We start from the raw sequence: 20601 nt of genomic DNA, 5'->3' as shown, positions 1-20601 counted from the left end.
CTAGGGACGTGGGGGCGAGGCAGGAGGAGGGAGCTTATGGGGACTGGACATCTAGAAGCTCCAGGGTTGGGCATCGCCTTTCCAGTTCTTCCTGGGGACTGGACACTCTAAGCTTTTCTGTTTGCCAAGGTCCCAATGCTAAGGTCCTCTTAGGCCCCGACCCTCAACCCCCTGTTGTCTCCACCATGATGAGGCCTTACCAAATGGTGCACAGCAAACTGTCTTCCATGGGCCTCTGCCCTGGCCAATCTCTCCATATTCTCCAGGAGAGCTCATCTGCCCCCACCTAATCAGCACCATAAAGTCTTTGGGTAATTTCTCAAGCTTTATCTCCATCCAGACACATGTCTTCAACTTGAGACCACTGGATATCACTCCAAGTGCCACAACACCTCAAACTCAACATGTCTATAGTAATAGCATCCGCCCAACATCAATTCCCCCTTTTCCAGTAATAAACCCGTTGCCTTCCAGTCGATTCCCACTCATAGTGACCCTATAGGACAGAGTAGAACTGCGGCATAGGGCTTCCGAGGAGTGGCTGGTGGATTCGAACTGCTGACCTTTTGGTTAGCAGCTGAGCTCTTAACCACTACTCTCTGACTTCAGTTATAAACCCATTGCTGTCAAGTCGATTCCAACTCATAGTGACCCTATAGGACAGGGTAGAACTGCCCCATAGAGCTTCCAAGGAACGCCTGGTGGATTCAAACTGCTGACCTTTTGGTTAGCAGCCGTAGCTCTTAACCACTACGCCATCAGTGTTTCTGACTTCAGTTGTAAGAGTCAAGATATCTCTTGTCTTGCTCAAGCTAATTTTACGTGGATTTCTGTCGCTTGGAACAGAAACAACCTCAATTCTTGAATTTCTCAGAGTTCTGTGCTGGAACATAGTGGTACAGGACACCTGGCCTCCAGCCTTGGGCTTGCCACCCCCCCATCTCTGCTCACCCAGGCTGTATCCTGCACTGGACCTCATGTGTATATTTGGGCCCCTTCCCCGCAGAACCTATATCTAAGCTCTATCCACACCTACCCTGCTGCAACTAGCTGCCTCTTAGCCACCCTTTGAGCCTAAAGATATGCCTACTGGACAGCACAGTCAAACTCTTTTGATTAATCTGCACCTGCTGCCTTGGTTCCCTGTCTTAGTGAATCTGACAACCCTCTAGTCAGCTGCCCTCCAGAGGACCTGAATCAGTGTAGAATACTCTTTGCTTATCCTCCATAGCCGATCAGACACCTGGACCTTTAGATTTGTACCATTAAGCCTCAAATCCGTGTCCATCCCCACAGCCACCGTCTTAGTTTAGTGCCTTATCTCTCACCTGGCTCTAGGTAATAGCTTCCCAGGCCTCTTGGACTCCCTGCTTTCCAACCACCACTCCTTCTTCCCCCCACCAAGCCACCCGCCACGCTCTGTACACAACTTCACTCTGGAGAGTTGAGAGCAATAATTTTTATTGTGTGTTTGCCAGGTGCCAGGATCCGTGCCAGCAGCTTTACAGGCATAATCTCACTTAGTTTCACAACAACCTGTTTCATAGATGTGGACACTGAGGCTTACAGAGGTTAAATCATTTGCTCAAAATCACACAGCCGGTCAGCAGAATTGGAATATGAATCCAAGTCTTTCTGACTCTAAAGGCCAAGTTTTCTTTTGTTCGTTTGTTTTTCTTTTCTGCAGCCCTATGCTGTCTCTTGGAGCTCCTGGGTAGTGCAAATGGTTAAGTCGATTGGCTGCTAACTAAAAGGTTGCTGGTTGGAGTCCACCCAGAGGTGCTTCGAAAGAAAGGCCTGGCAGTCTACTTCTGAAAAATCAACGATTGAAAACCCTGTGGAGCACAGTTATACTCTGACACACAGGGGATTGCCATGAGTCAGAGTCAGCTTGATAGTAACTGCTTGGATGGCAACTGTCTCCTTAATTGATCATCAAGAAATAAATTAGATCAGATCACTCTCAGGCATAAAAGCCCTTAATGGCTTCCTATCACATGGCATTTGATGTTCTTCGTAACCTGGCTCCAATTTATCCAGCTTCATCACCTTCACCTCCCTGTTTGCCTTCTTCTCTCCTACATGCTGGACCTACTGAAGTCTGTAGTTTCCAGAGCTTCTGTGGACCGTTTCCTTTTATCAGGACTCAAACTGAACATCACCTCCTCCAAGAAGCCTTTCTTGTTTGTCCCTTAGAATGAACATCTATCTGACCTCTGCTGGTTGCATACGCAGAACATACCTGTGTCTGTGTACTTATCACACTTTATTATAGTTGCTGACGTGTCTCTGTAATCTTCATGAGGGTGTTTGCTCCTTGAGAGGAGGACCCAAACTTTAGACTTGTTTTTAGTCCTAGGCTCCTAGTAGTATCTGGCCTATAACAAATGTTGGTTCAATGAAAAATGAATGAATCCCACATTTCTGAACCTTCCCCCCACCATTATTTCCTTCTCTAGCTTTAGGCAGACTGAGTAAGGGACTCCCATAAGGATTTCCTTACACTCCTGATTCCTCCTTATCTGCTACACACTTTTGTTCAGTTCCTGGGTCCTCCCCTGAGCCAGGCCGACCACTGGCCCAGCATTCAAGAAGCACCACCAGGGGGCAGGGTGTGACCAGCCTTGCTCTGGTCTGCATTTTCTCCTTCCCTGGCGCCTTCTGGGCTATGCCCTTGAATGTCAAATGGACCCCCTGTAGTGGATTCGGTGGTGCAATGCCCAGATTCCCCCTTCAGGATCAAGGTACCCACTGTCCCAGCTGCTGAGTGTTGGCTGCTGATGGCTCACAGCTGAGTACTTCCCTGAGCATTGTCTGTTGGCTGAAGGAGCTGTCCAATGGCTGGGTTATGTGGGGTTCCAAAGGCCTGACTTCCTTGCTGGAATTTGGCCACTCTGACGGTCCATCCTAGCTCCAGGTTTCCTATGCCTCCGCTGAGGTCTCGGCTGCAACTGCAGTGCTGTTCAGCTTTTCCCTCTGTCGAGTCCTCCTCGCTCCCTTTGAAAGTCCTCTTCAACAAACTATCTGTACACAAGGTTCCATTTTGGTGTTTGTTTCCTGAGGAATCCTTAAGATATCCCTCAAATTCGACTTGGAGGTTGCATTTGCCCTCCCCATCTGACTCCCTGATTCCATTCCCCCCCCCGCCACATTAGAGCCAAAATGATCTTTTCAAACACAAATCAGATCACATCGTGTCCCCACTGAAAACCTTTTAATAGCTTCTCACTGCTTAGAATAAAGCCCACATCATCAGCTTGGCCTACGAGCTCTGCATGACCTGGCCCTTGCTGAATTCTCCAACCTCACCTTTTACCTTTCTCCCCACCTTCCTTGCTTTCCACTCTCTAGCTACATTGGTCTTTTTTTCAGTTTCCTGAACATGTCTACCTCTTTTCTGCCTCAGTGCCTTTGCATGCACTGTTCCAGACCCTGAAGCCTCTACCCACTCCACACCTCCAGGCACAGCCAGCTCTTACTCACTTGACCAGCTTCAATTTAATGTGGCTTGTTAGGGACGCTGTGCCTGCAACGCCACCCCTCCCCACCCTGATAAGTCTAATAAGACTAGGCCTTCATGAAATAAAATCTCATAGTACCCTGCCCTTCTCCTTCATAGCACTGATCTCAGTTACAATGGTTTCTTTTTATGTAGGCCCATCCCTAACACATGTAGGACCTGGGGCAGAGTACAATTAAAGGCTCACGTGTCTTGTGTTTAAATATTTAAAACGTATAACTCAAGCAAACAAACTGTTAAATAAAACATGTTCTATCCTTCTACCTTGACAAATACACCTTCATAATGGTCTGCAAGATCAGGTTTAAATTTGGATTTTTCTTGGATTCCTCAGCATTCTGCACCAGAATGTGGTGCTGTGCAGAGACCAGTCTTTGGGCACTGACCCTCACCTGGGTCCCCTTCTTTCCCCACCCCTGACACCATCTTGTTATCGCCAGTGGCCTCATGTGCACTCATGTGGCCTTCCTAGTTTGCACATCCAAACTCCATCTGCATCCCCCTGCAAATAGCCTCCTCTTAGCCAGCCTTTGGGCCTAGGTAGTGTGGTCCACCCCTGGGAGGACAGACTCAGGGAAGAGGTCCATGCAGGGAATTGCAGTGTGGGGTGTGGGCGGAAGAGGGCTGGACTCCTCTTTTCATGGGGTGGGGCACAACCAGAGGAGGGCCAAAGTGGAGCCTCCCAAAACACAAGGCCCAGGGCAGAGGCCACTCTTGCCCAGGTCTACTGGCAATAATTTGATCCTTCTCTGCTTCATGAAGGCAGGGCTGATGTCAGTCTTATTTACTGATGTATCCTGAATGTGTAGTACAGTTCCTGGCATACAGAAGGTGTTTAATAAATATTTGTGAAATGAATGCATAGGGTAGACCAGAAAGAGGTTTGAGGATTTGGATCTATTACTGAAGATCTAGATACCAAAAGCCAGAACTAGGAATGAGAAGTAGTCTTACAGGGTTCCAAAAATGGGGATACAGGACCGAGAAGCTGGGGTAGCATCCCAGAATGCTGACCCTGTTTCATCTCTTCTCCTTCCTCTTCATTTTCTACCCCACACCTCCAGGCCCCCTTTCCCTACGGCCTGCATCCCTCTGTCTATCTTTCTCCCTCTTTGTCCTTTGGTCATCACTTTTCCTCAGTCCTGACCATCTGTCTTTCTGCGTCCCCATATCTGTGCCTAATCCTACTTTCCTCTGTCCCTTTCTTCTGCCACTTTGGTTCTTCTAGTCTCTGTGCTCCTATCCACCTCTCCTGTTCTCCCTTACTCCCTTCTTGGTCCTCTCCAGAAAGCTTCCTCCCTTTCTTTTAGTTTCCTGTGGCCTTTTGCCCGTCTCTTCCGTGTGCCTATGTCTCTCTGCTTCCTTAAATCCAAATGCCTGTGGAGCACCTGACTTGGTCAGCCGTCTCTCCCAGCTCAATACCAACTGCCTCCTTTTCCTTCCCCCCTTGCTCTGTTTTCTCATTCCTAGAGTCCACCCTGGCTTATCTTTTTCATCTTCATTTCTCTGTCTCCAGATGTCCTTGAGGGAGTCAGTTCCAGTATCCGTTTCCCATCTTCTGAGTTCCCACCCTGGGCTGGGTTCTGCCTCCCTGGTCCCTCCTGGCTGCAGCATCCTCTCCTCTCTGTTTCCTTGGTCCTTCCCTCTGGACCAGCCCTGGCCCTGCCTTCACTCCCCACGCTCCTTTCCCTGGTTAGTGGCACCTGGTCAGAGCCCCAAGCAGTTCAGCTCTCCTGAGCTTGTTTAGTCTGACTCCTTCAGCCTGTTAGCAGCTTAGCCCTCCCACGTATCCTTTGAGCCTGCTAGTAAACAAGAGAATCAGCACAGACCTGACAGCTGCTAGGTGGGGGCAAGTGTCTGGCCAGCCCTGACCAGGCATGAAAAGAAGGCTGCACAGAACACTTCCTCTTTCTTCTTCAAACAGGGAAACTCTGGGGTCTCTGTCCTGAATGTCCACCTTAGAGCTACATTCCACGGCATGTGTGTGGCCTTCCCCGTCTGGTGTTCCCCACTACCATTTCGCGGCTCTGCTCCCAGGCCTTGGGTTCATTGCTCTGAGCAAACAGCATCAGACCCAGGCACACTTTGAGAACCACTGTCTTAGACTGTCTGCATCTACCAGCTCTTCACCCAACACCTAAGGCTAGCCTGGGATCAGGTTAACGGACGTAACTGATGACCCTCAGGGTTGATGGACACCCAGGTCTCTCTGTGGGTTGGAAATGAGGACTAGTTAACCCCATGGGAGTGTTTGGGTGTCCCCAGAGGGTAGGGAAGAGACTTTAATTCCTGGAGTCCTAATACATACCCTATTTAAACAGCTTCAGACAGGTTTAAACATCTTGGGTAATTCCCAGTATCTCTGTTCCAACTCCTACTTGGGGATGATAGCTCTAAGAGGTGTTAGGGGATTAGGCTGAATATGTAGGTCACCCCCCCAGCCATCTGGAAACAAGGATGGCTGAGAGAGGAAGAGAAAGAGACAGGCACACATAGGGAAAAGGCGAGTGGGAGCAGAGGGCACATGAGGGCAGTTACAAAAGTGCCTGGGCTGGATTGCTGGTGATGAGATTTCAGTGTCCTGCAGTGTCCCGGAAAGAAGGAGCAGAGTTCCTCATTCTCTCTTTTCCTGCTCTTCCTCCCAAGCTGGGTTGCCTATACTGGGGCTGAGTCAGCAAGAGAGGGAGAGACTGAGTATTGGTCGAAGTAAGGGTTGTTTATCTTTCTAAGGAGGCCTGTCAGGCAGGGTGAGGATGGGCAGGGTGTAGAGACCCCTCAGGCCAGGTGAGAGTGAACTGGGGAGAACTTGTACTCCCTAAGGAGCCCTGGTGATGCAGTGTTTAAGAGCTCAGCTGCTAACCAAAGGCCAACAATTCAAATCCACCAGCCACTCCTTGGAAACCCTATGTGGCAGTTCTATTTTGTTATGTAGGGTTGTTATGAGTTGGAAACGGGTCTGGTTTTTTTTTTTTTTTTTTTGGTACTCCCTAAACACAGTGCCATGGAGGATGGGGGTGCTGGGAGCTTGTCTGCCCCTCTTTCCCATTCCTAGGCTTTCAATAGCTGAGGGCTGAGGGTTGTGTTCATATGGAAAGGCACTGGTCAAGAGCCAGTGAGGCTCTGTGTACTGGGGACTGAGCACAAGTTAGTCAGACCATCACTGAGGAGCTTTGTTGGGAAGGATACCCCCCTCTCCTTCCTAGAGAACACACATACTTGTCCTCTATTCTCTTCTCACCCCCACCCCCTGCCACCCCAGGCCAATGGGATATACAAATGATCCCCTTACCTCATTGGCTGGAGGTCTGAGGACCACAGATGACCTCAGAGCACTGGCCCTTTAAGAGTGCCCTTTGGGCTCTGTGCCCACAGCCCCCTGTTCTGAGCACAGAGGCCCCAGGTCCTGCTCAATGGGGCCACCAGTCTCTGGGGAAGCTGTGCCTGCCTGGCTCGGACACTGACCACATCATCTTTGCCAACCCTGAAGTGAGTATGTCCCCAGGCCTACCTGGGCACCAGGCCTCTCACCTAGAGACTGTCCTTCGACACCTGCTGTCTGCTCTCTGCTGTGGAATCTTCACACTTCTGTACTCTGCCCCACTCCCACCCTGGCTGGCCTATGCCCTCACAGCTATCACCTCAGAAAGATAAGTAACTTTCCCCCTTACCTCTTCTCTTACATCCACTTCTCCCTGGACACTTCTTGTCATTCTCTCTTAGTGTCTCACCAGCTCCTTCCCTACCAAGGACCAGTTCCTTAAATTTGTGTCTTTGTTCCTATTCCCTCTGTCCTCCCAGAGGTAGAGGCAAAAATTCTTTCCTGGGACAATGAGAGCGAGAGGCTTTGTGCTTCTTCCCACCTGTTTGGGTAGAACCTGGGGGTCTGAACTGTGGGTAGGAAAGAGGGCTACCTGGGCCTGGGGCATCAAAATGGAATCAAACTGCAAGCGTGGTGATGAGCGCTCCCTGCCTTGCCCTGTCTGGGGATGGGATGAGGCTGTGGGAATGGGGAGCTGGGCCGGAGCGCAGGATTTCCAGGCTGAGAAGGCTCTCTGAGGTCATCTAGCTAGGGGTTCCTAAGGTGTGCTCTGAACACATGCTCCATAATTGATAACAGGGAAGAGAGCTCCTTGGTGACAAAAACTTGGGACACTCTGTGTTAAAGTGGAACCGAAGGACTTCTTATGCTAATATGCTGCTATGCCTTGTGAATCTGCAAGAGGTGGGCATAGGAGGCTGTATTTCTCAAAATTTCTGAGCACAGACCTCTTCTTGGGCATTTCTCAGAATTGAGTGTTCCATAGAACACACTTTGGGAAAGTCTAATTGCCCTCATTGAACAAAAAACTAAGGTCAGAAAGGGGGAGGTGATCTGCCCAAGTTCACAGAACACAGCAGGTTCTGAATAGGAGGAAAATCAGTCTTGGTAAGTTCCAGTTGGAGAGGCTGGCCTTGGGGATAGATGGTCACCACTCAGTCCTGGTCTTTCTAGAATGGATTCTAGGACGTTCTTTTTTTCATTGGAAAGTCTCTTGCTTCTATAAAAGGGATTCATTGCTTGGGTAGTTCACACAACAGATGCGTACTGAGGGTCTTCCATGTGCAAGGTATTGGCCCGGGTGTTCTGAGAGACAGAGATGTACAATAGCACATTATCCTTGATATCTTAAACTTCGCAACCAACTTGCCTTCCCACTGTCCTAAAATACACACATACTCTGTCAGAGTTAATTAAGCAATTTTTTTAAATTGCTTGGAAATGGATGATGCCTCTTGAGACGACAGAGCCTCTCAGCATGTCCCAGCACTAGGGCTGAAGCATACTGTATTGCTCTTGTTTTTCATAGACATCACCCAGAGGCACCAGTAGGGCCAGGGGCTGTGCTGCCCTGTTCCTTGTTCAGGTCCTTAGGCTGCTGTGCCCCTGTCAGGAGCCCCTCTACCCAAACATTACCCTCTTCCCCTCACCCCCACCCCCAGCCTGGAGGTGACTAAGCAGGGAACAAGGCTGCGCTCTCACTCTGGCTTTCCAGAACTCTGGCTCCAGGGCACTTGGGCTTTGGAAGAAGCAGGTTTTGGTGAAGGGAGCTGTCAGGCAGCCTCCAGGTGCTCCAGACCTCTCCTATTTTTTCCAGGTGCACCCCTCCCAACCCAGCCTCAGAATGGCACTGCCCCCCAGCCCCCTGGCCATGGAATATGTTAATGACTTTGACTTGATGAAGTTTGAGGTAAAGCGGGAGCCCCCTGAGGGGCGATCTGGCCCCCCCATAGCCTCACTGGGCTCCACACCCTATAGCTCTGTGCCTCCTTCGCCCACCTTGAGTGAGCCAGGTGTGGTGGGGGCCACTGAGGGCTCCCGGCCAGGCCTTGAGGAGCTGTATTGGCTGGCTACCCTGCAGCAGCAGCTGGGGGCTGGGGAGGCACTGGGGCTGAGTCCTGAGGAGGCCGTGGAGTTGCTGCAGGGCCCAGTCCCTGCTGAGGGGCCTCAAGGCTACTACCCAGGAAGTCCAGAGGAGACAGGAGCCCAGCATGACCAGGTGAGTGAGGTGGTCTAAGGGGGAAGCAGGTTGAGGGAGCAGGAGGAGGAAAGGGACAGGCCAAGAGGAAGGAGGGTTCTTGGGGAGGGTATAGACAGGAGAAAGAGACAGAGAAGGAAAAAGACAGAAGGCAAGGTGGGCCCTTGCAAGAAATCAGACAGAGAAAAGTACGTTATGCTCTTCTCCCCTCTCTTGAAATGGAGAGAAATCAGTGGACTGAATCAGAAGGAATAGGGAGAAGATGGAGTTCCAAAAAAAAAAAAAACCCAACGCCGTTGATTCCGACTCAGTGACCTGATAGGACAGGGTAGAATGGCCCCGTTGGGTTTCCAGGGAGCAGCTGGTGGATTCCAACTGTTGCCCTTTTGCTTAGGAGCCGAGCTCTTGACTTGACCACTGCACCACCAGGGCTCCGTTAACAGACAATTATGGGGAGGTAAATAGGTGCACCTTGTGAAAACCAGGGAACGGTTATGTGTGGAATGGAATGGTGTTAAGGCTGTGGGGACCAAAACGAGGTTGGCCTTTTCAAGACTGGTGTTTCCTCAGCCCCCAACCTTCTCAAGAGGGATTGGAATTCATCCAATTAATTACAGACACAGATGGGGGCGTTGAGGGCATTAGGATGTAATCCAAATCCTTTGAGGGTCACACCGTTGCGGCCTTCAGGACAGGGAAGGGCTGTGCGTTGGGAGGGCGGAGTCTGCGTGGCTGCGGTTCCACCCGACTGGCCCATTGGACGCCTCCGGCCTCGAGCAGCAGCTGGGGACGGCCCAGGGGCGGTGCCGGGTTCAGATGGCACGTCTGGCACGCCTGACCGCGGGAGGCGGGGCCTTAACCGAGGGGTGGGCCTAAAGGCGCGCGTGGCCTGTGGCACGGACCAGCGGGGGCTCCCAGCTGCGTGTTGGGGCCTGGGGCGGGATCTGGACTGCTGGGTAGACTGTAAAGGGCGAGCCTTCAGGGAAGAGGCAGGAGCCGGGGGCCGGGCTTTTCCGCGGGGGGGTGCAGTCTGGAGTCGTGACCTGCGTGTAGAGCGGGCGGACCCGCGCTGACCCGGTCTCTGCACTCGCCCTCTGCAGCTGGCCGATCGGTTTTCGGACGCGGCGCTGGTGTCGATGTCTGTGCGGGAGCTCAACCGGCAGCTGCGGGGCTGCGGACGCGACGAGGCGCTGCGGCTGAAGCAGAGGCGCCGCACGCTGAAGAACCGCGGCTACGCGCAGGCCTGCCGCTCTAAGCGGCTGCAGCAGCGGCGCGGGCTGGAGGCCGAGCGCGCCCGCCTACTCGCCCAGCTGGATGCGCTACGGGCCGAAGTGGCCCGCCTGGCCCGGGAGCGCGACCTCTACAAGGCTCGCTGTGACCGGCTGACGTCGAGCGGCCCTGGGTCCGGGGATCAGGCCCACTTCTTCCTCTGAGCCGCTTGATCAGGGCCGCAGGGTGGTGGTGGTGGTGTGGGTGGATGGAGGGCACCACCCAGGAGGCGGCTACATCACTCACCAGATCGTTATCCAGCGTCTTCTGGGACCAGGCACTCCACTGTATGGCCACACAAATATCCCCAAACTTCCTGCACCCTCAAGACACGCCCGGAGGTTAGGTGCTGTCGTTTTCTGGGAAAGAGGTCCGTGACCTCCCCTCCCCTCGTGCAGGCCATACACTGAAAACCTCCACCTCCTGCCCCACCCATATCACCAGACACAGATCTGCAGGGCCAGAGCCAGGCAAGGCAGATAGACTGGGGGTGGGGGAGTAGGGGAGGGGTGGATGGTGGCTGGGTAACGAAGTAAATGGTGTCCTGGGAGGGAGTGGTGCAACTCTGCCCTCAATTTACATTTTTAATTCAAGGTTTTCAACCTATAGTGCTTTAAGGTGGTAATTAGCAAGGAGGCTGTATTTTCATTCTGAAGCTTGTGGTCTCCCCGTTTTAGAACTACGGCATTTTCAAGATTTCAATTCCCAACTGTAAGGCAGACTTTATCCAAGAGGCTTTCACCCTACCCAGCCCAGCAGCCCCCCGGGGCCCAGAGCTTCAGCAAAGTCTTGACAAAGTCTTGCTCTGGGAGTGGTTGGTGTGGCTGGGAGAGAGCCCTGGGCAGGAGTCTGGAGACTGGGCGCTTGTTCCAGCTCTGCCACTGGATCTCTCTGTCACCCGGAGCAGATCCTTGCTTCATGGGCCTCAGTTGCCTCACCTAATCCTCATTTGGATTAGATACCTTCTTACACCTTTCCAGTTCTTTCTCATTCTAGTGTGGGAGCCCCAATGGCCTCTCCAAGAATCCCCCCAAAAGAACATCCCATTCTGCTTCAGCTTCCTGAGAGGGCCTACCCTTTGGGCAAGTGGCCCAGGTGAGGAAGTGTGGCTGCACCCAGAGCACACCCGCTGCTCCTGTGCTGCTTGCTCCAGGCTGCCTCTTCTTCCAGACCTGCACAGACCCTGTGACCTTGTGCCTCTCCAAGGGCTGAGGTGAGACTTTTCCCAGAATGAGAAGAAGCTGAGAGAGAGCAGCTATTGTGAATTAAACTTGAAGTTCAGGCGGAACTCTAATACTATTGGCTAAATGCTCTCGCAATTAAAGAAGTATTCATTCTTTATTCCTTCTCTAGGCTACTGTTTCTCTCTCTTTGTGTGTGTGTGTGTGTGTGTGTGTGTGTGTGTGTGTGTGTGAGAGAGAGAGAGAGAGAGAGAGAGTGATATGAAGTGGAATGCTCCTACCTGGTGCTGAGTTGCTATCTCAATTCTGGAGTGCCAATGAAAATGGGGTGGAGTGATGGGGATTGGACCAGATGGAGCCTCCCTCCTCCCACCACCACCACGTGGAAGCCCTGGAACAGTGGCCCAGCCAGTGGCTATCTGAGAGGCTTCACAGTTGCCATGGTAACCCAGCGTTTAGCTGGGCAACCTAAGGGAAGGGTGAGTGGGGGCTCTGGGCAGAGCAGAGGCACCAAGCTGGAGCAGGCACTGAGCTAGGAGCAAACACCTCACCAGCCACTGTCTTGATCCTCTAAAGGACATAATAAACGGGCAAGTGTGGGGGAAGAGACCCCATATGTCCCTCTTCCTTTCTGTCCCCTCTAGCCACCCCCTTCCCAGCTGTCTCTTCTCTTCCCATCACAGTTCTCATTCCCTCCTCCCCCTCCTCTGCCCAGCTCATTCCTCCTCCACTCAGGAGCCTGTGACGGGTGTCCTCTCTGCCATCTCTCTCAGAGTTTCTCTCCCTTCCCCACCATATCTGCTGCTGGCTATTTTCTCTGGCTCGGGGTCCTCACTCTGAGGGGCTCACAGAACCTTTACCTCCTCACTCCACTTCCACACTCGTAGTTGAAGGGAGAGGATGGGGCAGAAAGGGGTTCCTCCAGAAGCCCAGCTCTTCTTCTCTTGATCTGAATTGCATCCATGTGCTTGCCTGCTCTTGGACCCACTATTGCTTTTGCACACCTGCCTTACCTGACTGAGGCCCTGCTTGGCACACATGGCAGAGATGCCCATCCACAGACCTATACACCTGAACAAACAACTAGGGCACGTATACATACACCGGGGCCTTGAGATGAGGGTCATATAGGTACACCTCAAACAGGTGCTACACACTAGAGTGATTAAGAGTGTGGGCACTGGGGTCAGATAGGCCTGGGCTCAAGTTCCAGTTCTGCCAGTTCTTTGGCCATGGGTGAGTTAAAATCAAGCCTCACTTGCTTTGTCAGAAAAATGGGGGAAATAACAGTACCCACCTAATGAGAGTGAATGCATTTAAAGGATTCAGCACAAAGCCTGACACATGCTAACCCAAGTTTGCTGTTTTTGTTGATGTTATCAATAAGAGTACACAATCACTTCCTGAAGCATTAAGTCCACAGTCATGTAGAGAGGCAGGGATTTACAGAGCATGAACATACATACCCACTCGCCCAGGAAAACCAGGCTATGAAGCCCTTGAATGCCTGCTCTATGTCCTTAATTCACCAGTAGTTCAGACCTGCCGCCCTCCTCAGTGCCTCAATACTCTTTCTCAGCCCACCCCACAGCTGTGTGGGGGCCGGGGCTCAGCCCCTGGGGGGTGCAGCTGGGCTTCTCTGGAGATGGCTGTAAGAGGGCATCAGCCTGCCCCCTTGACAGCCCCTCATTACCCACCCCCATCTCCTGTAATTAACCCCCATGGTGCCTGGACCCCCCTGGGGTTGGGGGATGAGGGTGGGGGCTCCTCAGATCCCATCAACACATAGTTGGGGGAGACTGCAGAGACAGCAGACTGCCTGGGGAGCTCTGGCTCAGATTTCAAAGGATGCTGGTCCTCATTTCTCACCATATGTGTGTGTATGGGGGGGTAGTACCGTAGACTGCCAGTGGGCATCTGAAGCATAATGGATAGATAGAGGCTGAGCTGCTTAGAATAGTTTCCTTTATTAACGGCCAGAAAGTCAGGATCACTGAAGGAAGTCACCAAGGGGCCACATGGCTGAGGGGTGTGGGGCCTGGGGAGGTGGGGACAGGGCCCACCATACACTTCCAGGACCCAGAGGAGCACAGCTTGTCCAAGAGGCAGAGGCACTGGTCACTCGAGTCACAAGGGTCCGGACAGGCACCTGGGAAGGAGTGATATAGTCATAAACACCTTCTGCACCACACCCGGCCAAGCTGAGCCCACCTGACATCCCCTAGTCCCCACCTCCTTGGGCCCTCCCGACTCACTGAGAGGCTGAGAGAGTGTTGTCCGGTGGGTGGCGTCATGGGCTAGGGCTGGAGGTCTTGGCCGGTGTGCAGGGCCTGGGAGCCCCAGGACTGATGCCCTGGCTGGCGTAGTACTCCACCACCTGCCGCGGCACCTCTGCCAGGACGCACTTAGCTAGCGCGGAGGGTGGGGCCTGGGGGTGGAAACCGAGACTTGGTTCAGAGCATGACTGAGGGAGCCCAGGTCAGGGAGGGAGAGGCGGAGTTTTGGGATGGTCCTTCTCTGGAACCAACCTAGTGGGAGAGACAGGTCAGATTTGGGGGCACGAGGAGCTGAGGAGTTCTTTGGCAGGGAGGGGGCGCCAGGCACTCACATCCTTGAAGTCCCTGAAGGGCACGAACTGGACGATGTCACGGGCCGCGGGCACCCCTCGGGGGCAGCGCAAGGGACCGTCGTCGCCGTCCAGCAGCCGCATGTCCGAGAAGTCAGCATTGCCCACTCCCACGATGATGATGGACATGGGAAGGCGGGAAGCGTGCACGATGGCAGCGCGGGTCTCGGCCATGTCGCTCACCACGCCATCCGTGAGCACAAGCAGCACTGAGTACTTCTGAGATCAGGCAGAGGGGAAGGAAGGGTTGGCTCTGAGTCCAAGGGCCTTGGCGTCAGTCCCCAGACCAGGCCCTGGCGCTGCGGGAGAACACACTAAGGAGGAGGTAGCGCCTAGTTGCCTGCTCGGCTTCCTCACCGTGGCTTGGCCAGTGCTCTGCTCCCGCTGGGCTGGCTCAGCCACGCGGTTGATGATAGGAGCCACATTGGTGGGACCATAGAGCTGGATCTGGGGCAGGCAGCGACGGTAGGAAATGATGACCCCCGAGATCTCTGTGGGCAGACAGAAGAGGTGAGGCTAGCAGAGATCAGCAGGGAGCCCTTCCTGACCCCCCTAAGTCCCTGCCTCGGAACTCCTTCCCTCCAAGTTTCCCACTGAGCAGAGGAACAGGTGAATGAACAGATGTTGGGTGATGGGGCTGGAAGTCTTAGCAGATGAAGACAGGCCTTGGGTGGGTGGAAGGGGCAGAAAGCTTGGGCCATAGGACTGTGGGAGCTGGGCCCATGGGATTGGGCTCTGTGTTCCTTACAGGTATAAAGGCATGTGCAGCAACGGTGTGTGTGTGGGGGGGTGGGGGGAGGCTAGCTGGTAGGAATCTCCCCTCTTACCTTCACATTCAGGATTTTCTGGGTCAAAGTTGATAGCAAAGTCATGGGACACCTGTGAAGGTGAGGAGTGAGCAGTGACAGGATGCCTTTCCTTCCTATCTGATTCTCCTCCATTCCCCTGGTGCCCAGCCTACCTCGAAGTTGGGGGGGATTCGAGCCCCAAAGCCAAATGCTGGGAACCGTTTATCACTGTGGAGGAGAAAACACTGTGAGATGCCCACTGGGCAAGGCCTCCCTGCCTGACCCTCAGCCACCTCCTCCTACCTGTCATAGTCCTGGCAGATACCTCCAACAGCACGCAAGGCCTGCAGGTAGTGGTTGGGCTGGCGGGGGCTGAGGCAGTGTAGGGACTGGCTGCTCCTTGGGTCCCCATTGGAGGCGGTGAAGTCAATGGCCACCTGGAGGGTGTGGGGGGAGAAAAGGGTCAGGGTCTGGGCTTTGAGGGCCAACAGAGGCTAGGCCAGAGCCAGGGCCTGTAGGAAGGACTTAGTTGAGTCTGGGAAGCCCACAGGGAGCCCTGACATGGGGTGCAGCCCGACAATGCCAAAGCTCATAAGAAGCCCACATAGAGGGTGGTGGGGATTCTGGGCCCTTTCGTTTCACTATGGGTTTAGCCTCTCCCTCTTGCCTATGCCCCTATCCCCTGGGCCTTTACCGTGAAGCTGATCTGGCAGCCGCCCATTATGTAGTCCAGGAAGGTGTGTACCTTCTCCACCTGGTGGGATGGGGGAAGGCAAAATGGAGAGAAGGTCCTTTGAAGAGGGAGCTAGGTGGGGCTTCTGTGGGGGAGGTGAAGGGGCCAGAGGTTTTGAGGTTGAAGTTGGGGGTGGGAGAGGGCAAGGATTCCCAGCTCCCAGGAGCAGAAAGATTGGTCTTTGAGACAAGGGAAGGGGTGAATCTGAGGTTGTGATAGGGGGCAGGGGTTGGGTTGACGCAGGGAGTAGGGCAGGGCTTGAGAATTTACCGTGCACTGGGCCAGCACTACGGTTCCTGAGCTCTTGTAATTCTTCTTCTTGTCCCGGTACTTGGGGTTGATACAGTCCCACTGCATCTAGACCCCCGCCCACCCCACAAGCCCAGGGTCACAGTGCCATCGGGTAACCCTTCTTACTCCCTGCTAGTAGCACCTCCCAGGGTGATATCTACCTTCTCCCCCTCGGACCTTTCTATCCACCTACAGTGGTCTCTTCAGCATCACCCTCAGGATTCTCCCAGGTATTTGGGTGAGATTATAGGGGATGGAAGGGGTCTTTGTGGCACCTCCTGCCCAGGTTTTGCTGTCCCTTCCTGCATCTCCTGGAAGCTACTGGTGAACTCGCCGATGAAGTCATGCTTCCCACTGGAGTCATAGTCATACACCAGGAACTGAGAAGGCAGGGGGATGGGGGGTGGTCAGGGTCAGGGGATGCTTTGCAGTGGCTCCTGTTGGGGGTGGGCTGGAGGGACTCAGGGAGATTGGGGCCTAACGGTCTGTGGGCCCAGGCAGACTTTCCCAACCTCCCAGAGAGGCCACCTGCTGAGCTTTGTTCTTTGGCTCAATCTGGCAGGAACTTTGGCCCCTGATAAAGTCCCACATGTAGGAAGCTTAACATTATGACGGTTATTTACCCCACAGTGGGAGGATCTTATCACATGCATGGTTTATGGGGGAGCCATAGGAGGCCACACTTTGGGGGGAGGGTCTCAGATAATCAGGCTGCCCTTGCTTGGTTTCAGGCTTCACCTTGAGAGGCCGGTGGACATCACAGCTGCATAGGGAGTGTAGGGACAGGCGGAAGGGCTCCCAACTGGGGTTCAGGTTGTTCTTCACCACCTTGCAGAGGCACCAGGGAGCCGATTACTTCCTGTCTAGGTTTCCCTACTCTGCTCTCCCTGCCTCCATCCCCATATCCCCAGGCACCAACCTCAGTCCTCCAGACCAGCTGGTCATTCTGATCTCCATTGGTTTTATAGATCTCCATGAAAGGGTCAGACTTGCTGAACAGATCCTGAGGAGACAGGGGAAAGTGTGGTGAGGTCTGCAGGGAGGGTCAGGAAGGGAATGAACACTGAGAAGGGGCAGAGCTAGGACCCTGGGGTCTGTCTTGAGTAGGGGCCTTGGGCTCTCTAGGGAAAGAGATGAGGGCCCAGACTCTGGGGTTCCAACCTTGTTGTCCAGCTTATGGGCTCTGAAGCTGAGTTGCACATAGTCATTGGTGCCAGACACCTCCTCGGCCACAATCTGCAAGGTGAACACAAGTGGCAGCATCCCCCCCAATCCTGCCCCACATTGCCACAATGCCTTCCCCTCAGGTCCCTTCCCTTAGGTGGGGGTGGGCTCTGGGTGTGATGTTGCCCTGGATTTCCTTCCCGGGTCACTGAATGCTTGGCCCAAGGGTGAGTACAGGTGGCTTGCCTACCGTGATGGTGGACTTGCCCGCTGTCTTCCCATTCTTCAGCAGTAATGGCTTAGTGACCTTGGTTTGTGACACAATCTGGGGAGGGAGGTGGGGGGAGACTCAGCTGTGATGCCCCACCTGCTTGGCCAGGGTAGGGTGGACAGAATAATAAGTGCCCTTTGAGTGACTACAAGGGTTGGATTTGACTAGGGTTAGACTTAATTTCCACAGCAGCCTTAAGAGGTAGGCACAGTGATGTTCCTATTTTTAGATGAGGAAACTGAGACTCAGAGAAGTTAAGTATTTTACCCAAGGCTCCACTCCACAGCCTGTGAATGGTGGAGTTGGGATGGATCCAAGCCTGACTGAACTAGCTCCAGAGCTCAAGCTCTCTCTAATTTTGGTTTCTGGAGGCAGAAGCTGATGGGGTAGGGTGGGGTGGGGCTAGAATACAGACCTGGCCCAAGGTGCACTCCGTAGAGCCGAGGAAGGTGTCATTCCGGGGGCTGGTGGCTCCATCCTCAGCGTCATATACGTGGAACTGCAGGGGCTGCTTTTCCTCAAAAAAGTACTCGAGGGCCAGCACCCGGGAGAAGACGGGGCTAGAGCAGGAGCGCAGCACCTCTGTGCGCTCCACCTGTGGCAGGAGGGGCGAGAGCCTCTGGGGACTGAGGCTGCTTTCCCCATCCCAGACTTCCCTGGCCATGCCAGCTCTTCTTGAGGCCCCATATCTCTAGTGACTGGCTCTTGCCTCCCTAGGCTGAACCACAAGCTTGGCGCTGCTGTTTCACTGGCCTATCAGCCCTCTGGGGCTATCACAAGGCCTTTGGGAGCTATCCCATTGCATCTGGGCTGTCTCAGGACCCTCTGGGACTATGGACTTTAGGAGCTGTAACATGATGTAGATTTTTAATGATGGCACGCCCATCTCCAAGGTTACCCACGTAACCTAGAAAAGCCCCCCTGGACTCCTCTCACTTGTCTATGAGGCTGTCATTTCCCCACCCAGACTCCCTTCTTCCCAGGTCAGAGGGTTGTTAAGGAATGCCCGAACCCGCTCTCACCTCCAACCACTGCTCATCAGAGTAGAGCTTGAGCAGCACGCAGGGGTGGGGCTTGGTGAGTGTGTCTCGGTCCAAGAGGCCATGGCAAGACACCCGCAGCTCCACCCTCGAGGCCCCCAGTGTCATGGCTGGGGGCTCAGGCACCCATCCCATCTCAGGGTTCGACATGTCACTGTGGGGACAGAGCAGACAAGCCTGGACACTGCAGAAGAGATACCTGCCAGGGAAGGGATCGGTCCTCACCTCTGATGGGGACACCAGAGACCTTGTGTGGGGTGGGGAGGGGTCCTCTGGGGCTTTGGGCCCACACCCTTGACCTCATTCCTGAGGCCCTCCTGCATCCTCTGCTTGGCCTTCCTGGGGTTCTGAGCAGGGAGGGCAGAGGACCCGGGCCTCTACTCCTGCCCAGGGCCCCTGTGCTTCTGTCACTCCCCTTGGCCTAGATGTGTGTAGATGGGGCTGGAGAGGGCTCGAGTGTTGGGGGGTTCCCAGCAGTCTTGGCTCCTAGGGACATCAATTGATCCACACTTTCTGCTGCCTCAGCATCTTCCGCTTATTTCCCGACTGATGTTTGAGCCAGCACTGCACTCAGTCTTGGCACGAGGGAGCTGAACTGGGGCAATGGGGTGGGGAAGGGGGTGGAGAGGCCGCTGGAGGTCTAAGGATGACTGAGGAGGAATTGAGTCTATAGTAGGCAGGAGACAGGTTGTAAGGTGCCCGGCTGGACTGTCCCCATCCACCCCACACCCCACTCACCTCCTAGCTGGCCGATAGAAAGATGGGATGGTGGGCTTGGGAAGTTAGGGGCAGGGCCCTATCCTTGCTGAAACCTCTTCCAGGTTCCTGGCAGGGGCTCCCACTATGACAAGCTTTGCATCCCTCCCTACCTCCCCTGTTCTCACACTTCTTGGCAACACTGGCACTGTCTCTTAGCGACAGGATTTTGGGGGAGCGGCAGCCCCCTCCATACCGCTTGTGGGATGCAAGCTTGCCACCCTCCCCCAGCAGTGGGACCAAGCCTCCAGCAGCGGCAGGCAGGGGTATGCTGGCCTGAGCTCATGGCTGGTCCATCCATCTATCTGTGTCTGTCTACATCTCAGGGTGAGGCTGTCTGCTCCCATGTCGTGCTTCCCCGAGTGACTGTACCTTGGTATGTCTGAGTGTCCCTACCCTGTGTGTCTGTCCCCCAGTCATGTGTCTGTCTCCAAGAGGTTGCGATAGTTCCTGTACCTCCCTCAGAATTGGGACCCTTCCCTGGCTGGGGTCCCAATTCCCAACAGTGTGCCCCTTTCTGCATATGTTCAGGAGGGTCTGGGTTGAGGGGGGTCTCTGCCTTCCAGCCACCAGTCTCTCAGCGCTCGTGGGAGCCCTGAGGTAGGCAGGGGCATGTGGTGGTGATGGGGTCAGACAGGGGTGGGGACCTCACTGGGGGCTAGGAGAGATGTCGTTAAGGTGACTGGGCCAGGCCGGGCTGGGCCAGGGCTGGGCTAGGGAGGAAGGGTTGGCTTACCTGGGCTCTCAGTCGGGGGCTCCTCGCTCTGGCTCTCCAGCCCTGGCCCTCACTCTCTTGCTGCTCCAGCCGCTGGCGCCGGCTCCAGCTCCGACTCGGCTCTGCTGCTATTTATGGGGCTTGGATGGGGAGGGGTGGGGGGGGCCGCAGAACCAGCTCCCCCCTCTCAGACTGGGCGGGGAGGGAGAAGGGAGGAGAAGGGAGGAGCAGGGCCACTGCCTGGGAGGGAGCCACAGAGCCCGGGGAGGAGGGTGGGCTTGGGGTGGCTCCGAGGCAGGACCCCCCCAGACACAGTGACACACATCCTCCCCTTCACGCCACACCCACACCCAGAATCACAGAGATGCACACATTGCAGTGGTGCGTGCACACACACATTCACACAGAGAAATGGTGGAGATATACATGCACCCATGACTCATAGGCTCACACGTATCTTGACACACACAGACATCAGTACATAAACTCACAGTGACACCATGACAGTCACAGCCCCATGGATACACAAAGGGAAACACACCCAGTCTCTAACACGTTCAATGTCACACTTTTTAAGGATATTCACAGTCACGTCAACAAGAACACTGGGCTATCCTTGTCTCTCTCTCTCACACAAACACACACACACTCACTCCTCCAACCCAGAGTACAACGGTGTGTGTATCTTCATGGACGTCTTAAAAACCATCACATATTATACTGAACCTTCT

The 20601-nt window shown here is 54.2% G+C and overlaps 2 protein-coding genes across 3 annotated transcripts; one reads left to right on the top strand and one right to left on the bottom strand.

Moving 5' to 3' along the window:
* Positions 1-6596: 6596 nt before the first annotated feature.
* NRL (neural retina leucine zipper) lies at positions 6597-14161 on the top strand. Of its 2 annotated transcripts, none has more exons than XM_023540096.2 (2): positions 6597-8748; positions 10137-14161. In XM_023540096.2, exons 1-2 carry the CDS (start codon positions 8683-8685, stop codon positions 10467-10469), a joined length of 399 nt encoding a protein of 132 aa, XP_023395864.1. In that variant the 5' UTR covers positions 6597-8682; the 3' UTR covers positions 10470-14161. The 2 variants fall into 2 exon arrangements, with proteins under 2 accessions (XP_023395864.1, XP_023395863.1); XM_023540095.2 differs by having other exon boundaries at positions 6597-9057.
* Positions 13510-18549, bottom strand: CPNE6 (copine 6). The gene is made up of 15 exons (XM_064292325.1): positions 18382-18549; positions 17775-17954; positions 17339-17413; positions 17086-17160; positions 16844-16927; positions 16663-16752; positions 16200-16304; positions 15904-15990; positions 15595-15654; positions 15204-15337; positions 15074-15128; positions 14940-14991; positions 14470-14603; positions 14095-14331; positions 13510-13914 (listed from the first exon to the last, which is right to left on the bottom strand). The coding sequence occupies exons 1-15, from the start codon at positions 18547-18549 to the stop codon at positions 13777-13779; spliced, it is 1674 nt and encodes a 557-aa protein (XP_064148395.1). The 3' UTR covers positions 13510-13776.
* Between the last annotated feature and the right edge of the window lie 2052 nt (positions 18550-20601).

Source organism: Loxodonta africana, chromosome 10 (assembly GCF_030014295.1).
Source record: "Loxodonta africana isolate mLoxAfr1 chromosome 10, mLoxAfr1.hap2, whole genome shotgun sequence".
NCBI classification, from domain to species: Eukaryota; Metazoa; Chordata; class Mammalia; order Proboscidea; family Elephantidae; genus Loxodonta; species Loxodonta africana.
Note: the sequence above shows the minus strand (reverse complement) of the source record. Positions and strands in the feature narration are given on the sequence as shown.

Bases quoted from the DNA above. Each gene is read 5' to 3' on its own strand.
- NRL (XM_023540095.2), top strand. From the start codon at position 8,683: ATGGCACTGCCCCCCAGCCCCCTGGCCATGGAATATGTTAATGACTTT. The intron at 9,058-10,136 runs GTGAGTGAGGTG...CGCCCTCTGCAG, and splicing joins CAGGAGCCCAGCATGACCAG to CTGGCCGATCGGTTTTCGGA.
- CPNE6 (XM_064292325.1), bottom strand. From the start codon at position 18,549: ATGTCGAACCCTGAGATGGGATGGGTGCCTGAGCCCCCAGCCATGACA. The intron at 16,305-16,662 runs GTGAAGCCTGAA...CTGCCTTCTCAG, and splicing joins ATGTCCACCGGCCTCTCAAG to TTCCTGGTGTATGACTATGA. The intron at 15,655-15,903 runs GTAAATTCTCAA...CCATCCCACCAG, and splicing joins TAGTGCTGGCCCAGTGCACG to GTGGAGAAGGTACACACCTT.